The sequence below is a fragment of the Crocuta crocuta genome, unplaced genomic scaffold (assembly GCF_008692635.1).
Source record: "Crocuta crocuta isolate KB4526 unplaced genomic scaffold, BGI_CrCroc_1.0 scaffold96, whole genome shotgun sequence".
NCBI classification, from domain to species: domain Eukaryota; kingdom Metazoa; phylum Chordata; class Mammalia; order Carnivora; family Hyaenidae; genus Crocuta; species Crocuta crocuta.
The window spans coordinates 6,018,430-6,030,735 of NW_027531522.1; the positions used below are offsets into that span (position 1 = coordinate 6,018,430).

The following is a 12,306-nucleotide window of genomic DNA, read 5'->3' on the forward strand; positions in this document are numbered from 1 at the left end:
CCATTTAAAACTATACCAAATTGGCAATGCTGATTTATTAGGTATACATTTTTCTGCAGAAATGGTGGATGTTATACTAAGGTACATTAAGTTTAAATTCTTAAATGGTAAAAACAGATTAGAAAGTGATTTTACTTAATAAATAATGGGGTTTTTTAATAGTGACCTCCTCTAAAATAAAATGTATTCAAACAAGAAAATGGATAGAATAGATGACCTTGCAGGTAGGATATGCATTCTCTGTGATTTCCCCATCGCCATATAGAAGGATTATATGACTTTCTTTTTAATTGTGTTGTCTGAAATTGAGGACTACCCTATCCCTCTTATGAGCTAAAGAAAATAACTGAATTTGCAAAAGATACAGGAAGAATCATATCCTTCCCTAGTTTGTATCTAAAGTAACAATAAATTCAAAATACAACTGGAAAAAATAATGTAATAAATTCAAAATACAAAAGAGAAACACAAATCAAAGGAAATGCAACTTCTAAATTATGATGATATACTAGGAAAGAGCATCAGGACTGTAAGATATCTGATTTCAAATCCCTAATGTTTTTGGAATGAAATCTTCTTTGTGAATAGATAAGTTCCTTCGTACATTATCCAGGATCCCAGATTTTAGGTCTACATCTACTGTAATGAAACAAACAATAATCACTATTCAGTAGTAACTAAAAATACCATAAAGGCGAGCCTGGGTGGCTCAGTCGGTTAAATGTCTGACTCTAGATTTTGGCTCAGGTCAGGATCTCATGGTTCATAAGATGGAGCCCTGTGTCAGGCTCTGTGCTGACATCACAGAGCTGTTTGTGATTCTCTCTACCCCTTTCTCTGCACCCCCCTCGTATATACACCCTCTTTCTCTTATTAATTTTATTTTTTTAAAAATTTAAATATTTATTTATTTTTGAGAGAGAGAGAGAGAGAGAGATCATGAGTGGGAGGGGGCAGAGAGAGAGGGAGACAGAATTGGAAGCAGGCTCCACGCTCTAAGCTGTTAGCACAGAGCCTGCTGTAGGGCTTGAACTCACGAATTGTGAGAGCATGAACTGAATCCAAGTTGGATGCTTAGCCAACTGACCACCCAGGTGCCCCACTTATTTATTTATGAATAAACTTAAAAAACTATAAAAATAACAAAGAATATGGGTTCTAGGTCACAGCTGGTTATTAACAGAATAGGAAATGGAAATGTGATTTTCCAAAGTCTTTTTGTCTAAGAAAGGGTGCATGTTTTATTTTTATCTTTTTTACCTATGTATAATCTCTTTTCATTTTTTAAAAAGTTAATAAAATAAATGAGGTAAATGCTACGGAAAGACAAACCATTCTTACCAGTGGTGTCAAGGGGGCAGAACTACAGTATAATACTGACTAGCCAGGAAAGACCATAGAGGATATCAAAGTGAGTGAAGCAGTTCAGGCATTTCTTGAAAAGGAAGTTTGGAGGGAGACAGTCTGGGACAGTGATTAGGAATACATGTTCTGGAGTCATATAACCTTGGATGAATCTTTGTTTCATAATGTTGGGAAAGTTACTGAACCTCTCTGGGTGTTTTAGGTTCCCTCTCTATAAATGATAAAAGTGACTACTGCTTGTTTTTTGTGAGAATTCTAGGAGATAAATGTTAAGCACTTAGGTTACTGCCTGGTATATATGAAGAGCTCAATAAATGCTAGATTTTATCAAATTAAGGAATTGTTATTAAAAGCGAATGGGACTTCTGGTTGTGGCTGTCCAACTGGTAAAAGACCATTTCTCCTACTGAGATTAAGCTGGAAAGATAAATAACATATGGGAAGCGTCTGTCGGAGGCATCAGGTAGCTATCAAAGAACAAAGACTTAAAAGGCCAAGATTCCAGAGAAAGGAAATCACAGAAGTGACTGCAATCCCACTTTCCTGTCAAGGCGTTTGGCAATTTACAAGCAAGATTTAGCAACAGAAACTGAACAAAACTTCAGACGGTCTCATGGAGCTGAGGAAAACACAGGGTTCGGGGTCACTAACACAAAAGGTTCTGTAGTAAATGCCCAGGCCTGGGTGGAGATTCCTGAAGGACTACTTTCTAAAAGTAAGTGCTAACCCAAAATATAACAGTCTTTACGAGGACTAGTGCTCAACTTTCAAAGAGCTTAGTCCTGACAGTATTAATCTGTTCGGGATTAAGGAGGGCACTTGTGTTGAGCACTGCATATTATATGTACGCGATGAATCACTAAATCCTATTCGTGAAACCAGTATTAGAGTATATGTTAATTAACTAGAATTTAAATAAAAATTTGGAAAAAATAGAAATGTTTGACAATTAAAAAAAAAGTAATCTGTTCCATCCTACCTGTCAAACAAACAATGTTAATGCTCACTGGAGGAAGAAAACATCATCCACCACCTCAATGTATTTCTATAGTAGTTTGTAAGTCACACCTAACATTCAATCAAGCATATAGCATAAAAGGAGACATGACTGAATAGACACTTCTCCAAAGAAGAAATCCAGATGGCTGACAGACACATGAAAAAATGCCCAACATTACTCATCAATGAAGAAATACAAATTAAAACCACAATGAGATACCACCTCACACCTGTCAGAATGGCTAACATTAACAACTCAGGCAACAACAGATGTTGGCGAGGATGCAGAGAAAGAGGATCTCTTTTGCACTGCTGGTGGGAATGCAAATTGGTGCACCCACTCTGGAAAACAGTATGGAGGTTCCTCAAAATATTAAAAATAGAACTATCCTACAACCCAGCAATTGCTCTACCAGGTATTTATCCAAGGGATAGAGGAGTGCTGTCTTGAAGAGGCACATGCACCCCAATGTTTATAGCAGCAGCATCAACAATAGCCAAAGTATGGAAAGAGCCCAAATGCCCATCAACGGATGAATGGAAAAAAAGATGTGGTATACACACACACACACACACACACACACACACACACACACACATACACACAGTGGAGTATTACTCAGCAATCAAAAAGAATGAAATCTTGCCATTTGCAACTACGTGGATGGGACTAGAAGGTTTTATGCTAAGTGAAATTAGAGAAAGACAAATATCATGACTTCATTCATATGAGGAATATAAGATACAAAACAGATGAACATAAGGGAAGGGAAACAAAAATAATATAAGAACACCGAAGAGGACAAAACGTAAGACTCTTAAATATGGAGAACAAACAGAGGTTTGCTGGAGGGGTTGTGGGAGGGCGAATGGGCTAAACGGGTAAGGGGCATTAAGGAATCTACTCCTGAAATCATTGTTGTACTAGATGCTAACTAATTTGGATGTAAATTTAAAAATAATTAATTAATAGAAAAGGGGGGGGAGGAGACATGACAAGTGAATAAGAATGTAGAAAAAAAGAAAAAAAAATACAGCTGATAGAGACCCAAAGGCAATCTAGATATAAGTTATCAGCCATGAACTTTAAAGGAACTGTTATTAATACATTAAGTCAATAGATGACACCATGGTTAATTTAACAGGTAATTAAATCTATGCACAAGAAACAAATGGATACTGTGAAATTGGAAAATGCATTAAAGTGAACAGCTGGTAATCTTACAGGAAATTAAGAAAAAGACAATATGTTTTTTGTGCTTTGGCTTTATCCCAAGTAAACTATTTCTTTGAAGTTAACTAAAATAAACAGCTGTGTAACAATAGGAGACTGTGTAAACAATAACTTAAAACAGAATTGTAAATCTTTGGTTCAAGAATACAGAGTTACAATTTCAGGAGAAATAACTTACTTATTCAAAGGAATCCATGCTTCTACTATTTCTCTCACCAGGATAGCTAAGAGAACACTGTGACTTTGGTGAAGGAACACTGAATGCCATGAGCAAATCTGTGTTCACTCTTATTTTGAACAGTAGTAGTATTTCTCAATCATATTACAAGCAAGATTATTGTAAGTGCAAATGTATGTTCTCATTTGTTGACTACTATTGATCTAGTTTGCACGTGAAAGATTATGATGTTGGAAAAATGACCATATGTGGAACACGATGGAGTTGAAGGTCATCTGACTGGTTAGGATGGGCAGTTGACACATTAACAGTTAACACAAGAAACATAATTAGCTACTGACATAAATCACTTGAGGGAAATATAGATGGAATTTATGTCAATAAGTTTATTTAACACATTGTTAATTTCACTCTGATTTAAACAAATCCTCTATTGATAGTTTCTGTAGAAATCAGATATTTTCTTCTCATTCACATGAAATGAAATGAATAAATAAAATAAAATAAAATAAAACAAAGTTGGCCTTAACCAGTTAGTAGCAACTTATTGTAGAAAGAATTGTATTTACTTCCCTATCTATAACGCTGATTCTGCAAATTTAAGCAGGACAGGAACACAAAATTATACTCTTATTATATCCTTATGATTTTGTTAGCAATATAACTTAACTCAGAATATTAACTTTGTGAGATTGCGATTGGGTCATATTTTGGAGTCAGGAAAAAAAGATTCTTAAACACCAATCATTAACCAATATTTTCTAAAAAACAGATGAGAAATAGACTTGTGAATTGCTTTACATAATCTCCTTGGGAAAGGAAACAATGTTGAGGTATTTTCAGATTACCAAATTAGAGCCTTTAGTCCTGAATTTGTCCTTAACTAGTTCTGTGTCCATAAGCATGCCATTTAACCTTTCTGACTCAGTCTGCTTAGCTATGAAATAAAGATAATTGTGTATGATCTAATTCCTCAATTAAGCCACACAGATTTATTAATACTTTCATGTGTCAGTGCCTTTATGAATATTAAGAATATAGGACATTGTTGAAAAATTGAAAACTATACAGTATGTGAAAGCATTTTGTCAAGGATAATACATTGTGCAAACAACTGTTTTATGGTATTGTGGTCGTAAATGTTTTTCTAGAAGTGTGAAGGAGCATCTAGCTTTCTCTCAGATGCAAGGGAACCCTTACTGTGACAAATTTTACAAACAGAAATTCTCATCACCAAAATGAAATGCATGACAATTATCAGAAAAAAATAAAGTAGAATATGAATAGAAAACTGCTTTTTAACCAGGACAGAGAAAGAACAACAAAGCAAATAATAAAGTAATGACTTCTTTAGAACTCTGAGTTCAGAAGGACTAATATTCAGTAGGATAACAGCCTGGGAATACAAAGAAAGTGTTAAAATTGACTACTGGTATAATATTAGCCATGACAAAACAGGAAAGTCATAGTGGAAAATTCTTCTTTGATTAAAATAAAGAAAAGAATGCATTTTAAAAAATACCAAACCCCCTGCAAAGAAGGAATAGGAAAAATGAACTGCTACTCTGCTATGTGAGACACCCATTGAGAAAGTATAAATAAAGATGGCAATTTTGATAATAAAGATTAGACAGAGACCACAGTACAAACACAAATCTCTGCTTCAAATTGCCTACAGTTAGTGAGATTTAAGTCCCTAGACTTGCTGACTCAGCATCTCTCCAGAAACTTTCCCACCGCTGGTTAAAACAGTTGAAAACTAACATCCCATAATGTCACTCTGCAGTTCCAGAATGACACTAGATTATAATGAAAACTAGAAATGAAGGAGTCCCTTTGAACAATATTCTCTCAGCTTCTGAGAAGGTGATATAAAAATATAATGGCCAATACATATACAATACATATATATATATATGATAGACTATGATATCAAAATGTAGCTCTGGATAAAGAAGCACCAAGCAGATCAGATCCTATATCATATTCCACATGGAAGAATTCTTAGAAAGAGTGGAAATATTTTAAATGATTATAAGATTTTCAAAAGTTGACTTATATAATTGATATAAAACTATCCCTCACATTTTTAAAATGATATGACATCTTTTTTTTAATGATTTTTATTTATTTTGAGAGAGAGAGACAACATGAGTAGGGAAGGGTCAGAGAGAGAGGGAGACAGAATCCTAAACAGGCTCCAGGCTCTGAGTTAGCTGTCAGCACAGAGCCTGACACTGGGCTTGAACCCATGAACTGTGAGATGGTGACCTGAGCCAAAGTCGGACGCTTAACCGACTGAGTCACCCAGGCACCCCTACCTATCCCTCACTTTATAGAAAAGATGTATTTCAGAAGACTTGACCAAAGTGAGTAATTGTTAAATTGTCCTTTTAATAGCCAGGGATTCATTTGCTAAGAAAAAATAACTCTTCAAATAAGATACGGAGTCTGTATTATTATAAATATCCATCAACCAATGGGTTAATAATTGCCCATCATTACTTCACATTGTCAAAATTCCTCCTTTTAGGTAGCCTAGTGACTACCTAAAATACCACACTACTGTTCCTGGAATTTTATTCTAATATTCTTTGTTTTCTTTCCTAAGAGTTTAGGTTCTCTATTAGTCCTTAATTGTATTGTTAACAGAGTTCTTAAACTTAACATACTATTATTCTAATTTAGACATTCTGTAAATTTAAGGCCGTAATTTAATAAATTTCCATTCTTTACTTTGTGAATTTGGTAAAATCAAACAAACCATACGTTTGAATTCCATTATTCTTTCTGTCACTTAGAACTCTAATTAATTTTTCCTCTCAGGTTGAAATAAATACTGGCCAAAGGATTATGGGTCCTGATTGCTTCAGTATTGGGTCATTGAACCACACAAGCTTTCATGTATAATAATACCTTTGGAATTAGAACCAAAATATGTCACAGAAATTGACAAACAAAAACAAACAAAACATAGATATAAATAATAAGATTTAGATTATTTCCAAGTTGGAACTATTTTTTCATAGAGGTATTTTGTTATAATACCACTAGGATATAATTGTTCCATAATTTTATGAAATTCATCGATCATAATTCAGAATATAAAACATAACCCAAAGAATTAACAATCAGTGCAACCTAGTATATTAAAAAAATGTTTGTATGAAGCAAAACAAACCAAGACATGAGAAAATTATCTGAGGTTCATGACTGTAAAATGTCCCTTTCTTGACACTTGGAGAAAAAGATAGAGGTCAAGTTCAAAGGGAAAGAAAATCATCAGTATATTACTTACTTCTTTGTATCCAAAGATGATGCGTCCATCCATGAGGAGGGTTGCCTGGAATGTGAAGCTTCCCAGGTTGTAATTATCCTGGAGATGGACGTGGTCCCACTGGACAACAAGTGCGGTGCCTATAAACCCCATTGAAGCAGAAGAAACACATTGGTAAAAATATACCAATCAGTTCTGGTGAGAGACTTCACAAAACCATGCATATAGTCTTCAAATCTAGTATTTGTGCTACTTGAATTTTTTACAGATAATTGGAATTCTTTATTGAAATTGTTTTTGGGATATTTTTAAACAATTGAGTGTTCTCTAAATATTTAGTAAAATCTAATCTCATACTGAGGTTAATATTAAGCCCAGTATGAGGGAATTTTGCCTTAGGAAGTCCATTAATGTTAATGGGTACTGTCTGCTTAAATTTCTATGAGCCACTTTCAAAATGCAGCCCAAGTGGATTAAATGAACTTCAAACACATTTGACAAAAGAGAAAAAAAATCGAACACATTTAGGAAAGCTAGAGTCACTTATAAAAAACCTGAAAATGTCTCTTCCTTACTTAGAATTATATTTTTCCATGCTGAAAAAAAATTCCTTCAACACTAATGGGAATTTTTTCCTCTGGTTCACGATGCCTGTATTTCTGTCTTTGTATTGGTTCAAAGAGGTTACAAGGTAGCTTAAAGCGCCCTAGGCAAAGATTTCTAAAGCCCCCTTTAAGTTCATGTACACTAGGATGACTGAGTATTTAGTGTTATGTATCATATTCTGATGAGTCAATCCACCAGTATTTACTATAAAACTATTAACACAAAAAATAAACTGAAACACACTTTAATAGCCACCAACGAGAATTCATAGTTTTGTTTTAACTGACATTGTTAATTTTCTTTTTTTTTTTTCTTCCTAAAGGAAAACAAATGAGGAGCTAAGGCTTTTGCTTAGCTCTAAGTATCGGATTTTTTGTTTGGTTAAGAAAAATCATGTTTACATTCTGTAAAAAACTATTTTACAGAAATGAAAAATGTTTTACAGAAAATGAAATTCACAGAACCAAGAGATAAGCTTATCTCTCAGGTCAGTAAACATCTGATTAAACAGGAAAAAAAGGAAAACCAAGATTGTATGACAGAGAGCTGGTGGGTTAGTAAAGATGTGGAGGTGCTAGGAGAGTAGTGAGCCCAGGGAGTGCCCTGGTATGTGAGCTCCATACCCTGTGCACTTCATCCATCTGACTGCTCATGAGTTAATTCCTGTACCTGATGATCAATGTAAAACAGAATACAGTCTTCGTTCTGTTTTTGAGTTCAACTTACTGCTGAAAGCTTTTAACCAAGATGTGGTGAATAGGAGGCTTCAGAATTTCCCTCCTCCCTTAGAACACACCCAATGAGTAGCTACACACAGAACCATTTCCTTTGAGAGAAATCTAAAGCTGAATAACTGCTGTAATTTAGGCAACTGAGAATATACCCACATTGAAACTGCATGCATCCGGGTTCAGTGTTCCTCTCTGGTGCCCAAGGAGCCAGTGGGCACTTTCCCCAACTTCTGCCTTTTTGCTCATTCTGACTACAAAATCAGGTCACCTATATCCTTCTGGAAAAGAGCTTGCATACGTGTCAGGCACCTGGTTTTTGTGGCTGCAGCCTGAGAGACAGGCTTCTGGGTCATCCTAGTTCTTAGAGACAACTGGATTTGCATTACGAGTCCCACAGTATGGTGGCAAACAAAGAAGCAACAGGTGTGCCCCTGAGTAGTTACCATGGCTATCCTCCCCCCACCCCCACTCCACTTACCCCTAGGGCTCAGCAGAGAGGGAGCAGGGAAAAATGCTTATCTCCTAGTCTTTCCCTGGAAGGGGTGTGGCTACATACTTTATAAGCTGTAGCATGATGGTCCAGCTTCTACTTAGTTCATCTAAGTGCTGACTGTTATTCTCCCACAGTCAAAGAGGACCAGTGAGCACTTCCTCCACATTGGTCTCTGGCTAACTCCAACAATGAAACAAAGTTTCCCGTATCTATTTTGAAAGAATTTTTCTATATATCTAGTGTCCCCACTTTTCCAGCTGTCGTCCAAGCTTAAACACCCGAATCACCTTGCTCTGATAGCCAATTTACTTGAAGATATTTACAAGTCCTAGAAGATGATAGCAACTACACAGTTTCTAAATGGGTGAAGGAGCAACCCCTTATGACTATATATCCAAGTTTGGTGTGGAAAGACCGGGCAAAAATGACCTAAAAATGTTAATAGTGTGGTTCAACAACAGACTAGGTCAAGTAGAAGAAACGATTAATGCACTTAAAGACAGGGCAGTGGAAATCATCCAGTTAGAGAAGAAAAAAGAATGACAGAGTAAAGAAAGCTTAAGAAATATATATGACACCATCAAATAGACCGACATTGATATTATAAGAATCCCAGAAGGAGATTATAAGAATCCTACAAGGAGAAGAGAGAAATAAAGAGAAAGAAAACTTGTTTAAAAAATGGCTAAAACCTTTCTAATCTGGAGAAATAAACAGATACCCAAATCCAGGAAGATCCAAAACCTAATAAGATCAGTCAAAGTAGACTAACATTCGGAAATACTATGATTAAATGATAGAAGTTGAAAGCAGATAAAGAATCTTAAAAGTAGCAAGAGAAAAGGAAACTACTACTTACAAGGGAACCCCCATAAGACAATGAGATTTTTTAGCAGAAACCTTGCAGGGTAGAGTGGGTAAAATGAAATATTCAAGTGCTGAAAGAAAGAAAAACCTGGTAACCAAGAGTACTCTACCAAAAAGAGCTGTCCTTCAGAACTGGCAGAGAAAGGGAGTTTTCCAGACAAGCAAAAACTAAAGGGGGTCATCACCACTAGGCATCCTTATATTAAAGAGAGATCTTCAGGCTGAAATGCAAGGATACTAATAACTAATAGGAATTATATGAAAATATAAAACTCACTGGGATAAAGGTAAACATATAGTTAAATACTCTAATATTCTAATGGTGATGGGTAAATCACTTACAGCTCATGTATAAACGTTAAAAGACAAAGGTATAAAAATAACTGTAATGATTTATTAATGGATACACAATTTAAAAAGTTGTGAATTGTGACATCAAAAACAAAATGTGGTGGAAGGTGTAAAAATATAGAGCTGTGGTATGTGTTTGAGTTAGTCATTATTGGCCTAAAATAGATTGTATAAGATGTTTTATGTAAGTCTTAAGATGGCACCCACAAAACAAAAACCTAGAGTGGACACACAGAAGATAAAGTAAAAGGAATCTAAGCAAACAAATACAGAAAATGATCAAATCACAAAGGAAAAGAGCAAGGGAGAAAGAAAGGGGAAAAAATGAACAAAAATCAGTGAGAAAACAACTACAAAAATGACAATGATAAACCCAGAACTATCAGTAGTTACTTTTAATGTAGATGGACTTAAATTCTCCAGTCACAAGACACAGGGTAAAAAAAGAAAAAGAGTGGCTGAAGAGATAAAAAAGAATAAGAATAAAAAAGACTCTATTATATATGCTGTTTATAAGACATATATTTCAGTGTTAAGGACACACATAGACTGAAAGTGTAATGGTTGAAGATAACATCAGTATACATGCAAATGGAAACCAGAAGAAAGCTGGGGTAGACAGATTTGTATCAGACATTATAGACTTTAAGCCAAAACCTGTTACAAGAGGCAAAAGAGGTCATTACATAATGGTAAATGGGTCAATTCATCAAGAGGATATAATCATTGTAAAAATTTATGTACATACATCAGAGCAGCTAAATATATAAAGTAAATATTAACAGATCTGAAGGGAGAAGTAAACAGTAATGCATTAATAGTAGGGAACTTCATATCTCACTTTCAACAATGGATAGATCATCCAGTCAGAAAATCAATAAGGAAACAGACTTCAACTTTCTGTTAGACCAGATACACCTAATGGAAATATACAGAATACATCATCCAGTAGTAGCAGAATATACATTCTACTCAAGTACATATAGAATATTCTCCAGGATAGATCATATGTTTGGCCACAGGACAAATCTTAGCAAATTTACAAAGATTGAAATTATTTTATGCATGTATTTTGAGCAAAAGTATGAAAACTAAAAATTAAGAGCAGAAGGAAAGCTAGAAAATTCACAAATATGTGGAGGTTAAAATACATCTTTCTGAATAGCCAATGAGTCAAAGAAGAAATCGAAAGGGAATTCTAAAAATATCTTGAACCACATAAAAATGGGAATACAACATATCCAAATTTATGAGATGCAGCAAAAGCAGTTCTAAGAGGAAAATGTGTAGCCATAAATGCTTACATTAAGAAAAAAGAAAGATCATCAAAAACAACCTAACTTTACACCTTAAGGAACTAAACAGAAAAGCAAACCAAACCCAGTTAGTAGAAGGAAATGACTAAGATCACAGCAGTAATAAATGAAATGGAGACTAAAAAGAAAATAGAAAAGATCAATGAAACAAAGAATTATTTTTTAAAGATAAAAAAATTGACAAAATTTTAGCTAGATTAAGAAAAAAGAGAAAGACTCAAATAAAACAATTAGAATGAAATTGGAGACATGACTACTGATAATACAGAAGTCTGAAGGATTATAAGAAACTACTATGAATAATTATACTCCAACATATTGGATAACTTAGAAGAAATACATAAATTCCTAGAAACATACCATTAATCAACTGACTCATGAAGGAATACAAAACCTGAACAGACCAATTACTAGTAAGGAGATCGAATCAGGAATTAGGAAAAAAAAAAAAAAAGGGAAGTCCAGGATCAGATAACTTCACTGGGGAGTTCTAGGAAACATCAAAAAAAAAAATTTTTTTTAGCTATCCTTATCAAATTCTTCCAAAAAAGTAGAATAGAAAACACTTCAAAATTTATTTTACAAGGCCAATGTTACCTTTATACCAAAGTCAGAAAAGGACACTCTAAGAAAGGAAACTTACAGGCCAGTATTCCTGATGAACATAGATGCAAAAATCCTCAACAAAATATTAGCAAACCAAATTCAACAGTACATTAAAATGATCATACACTATGATCAAGTTGGTTTTGTTCCTGGGATGCAAGGGTAATTCAACATACAAATATCAAGCAATGTGATGCAAAAAGTAGTGAAATGAAGGATAAAAATTCTATAATTATCTGAATAGATGCAGAAAAAGCATTTGACAAAATTCATCATTCTTTCA

At 34.5% G+C, this 12,306-nt stretch overlaps 1 protein-coding gene across 1 annotated transcript in view; it reads right to left on the reverse strand.

The window, feature by feature from the left end:
- The window catches only part of PLXDC2 (plexin domain containing 2), a 447,796-nt gene that overhangs the window by 118,134 nt on the left and 317,356 nt on the right, over positions 1–12,306 (reverse strand). Inside the window, exon 6 of the mRNA XM_077772453.1 lies at positions 7,075–7,193. Within this exon, the coding sequence (XP_077628579.1) occupies positions 7,075–7,193 (119 nt within the window). The remainder of the gene's footprint in view (positions 1–7,074; positions 7,194–12,306) is intronic.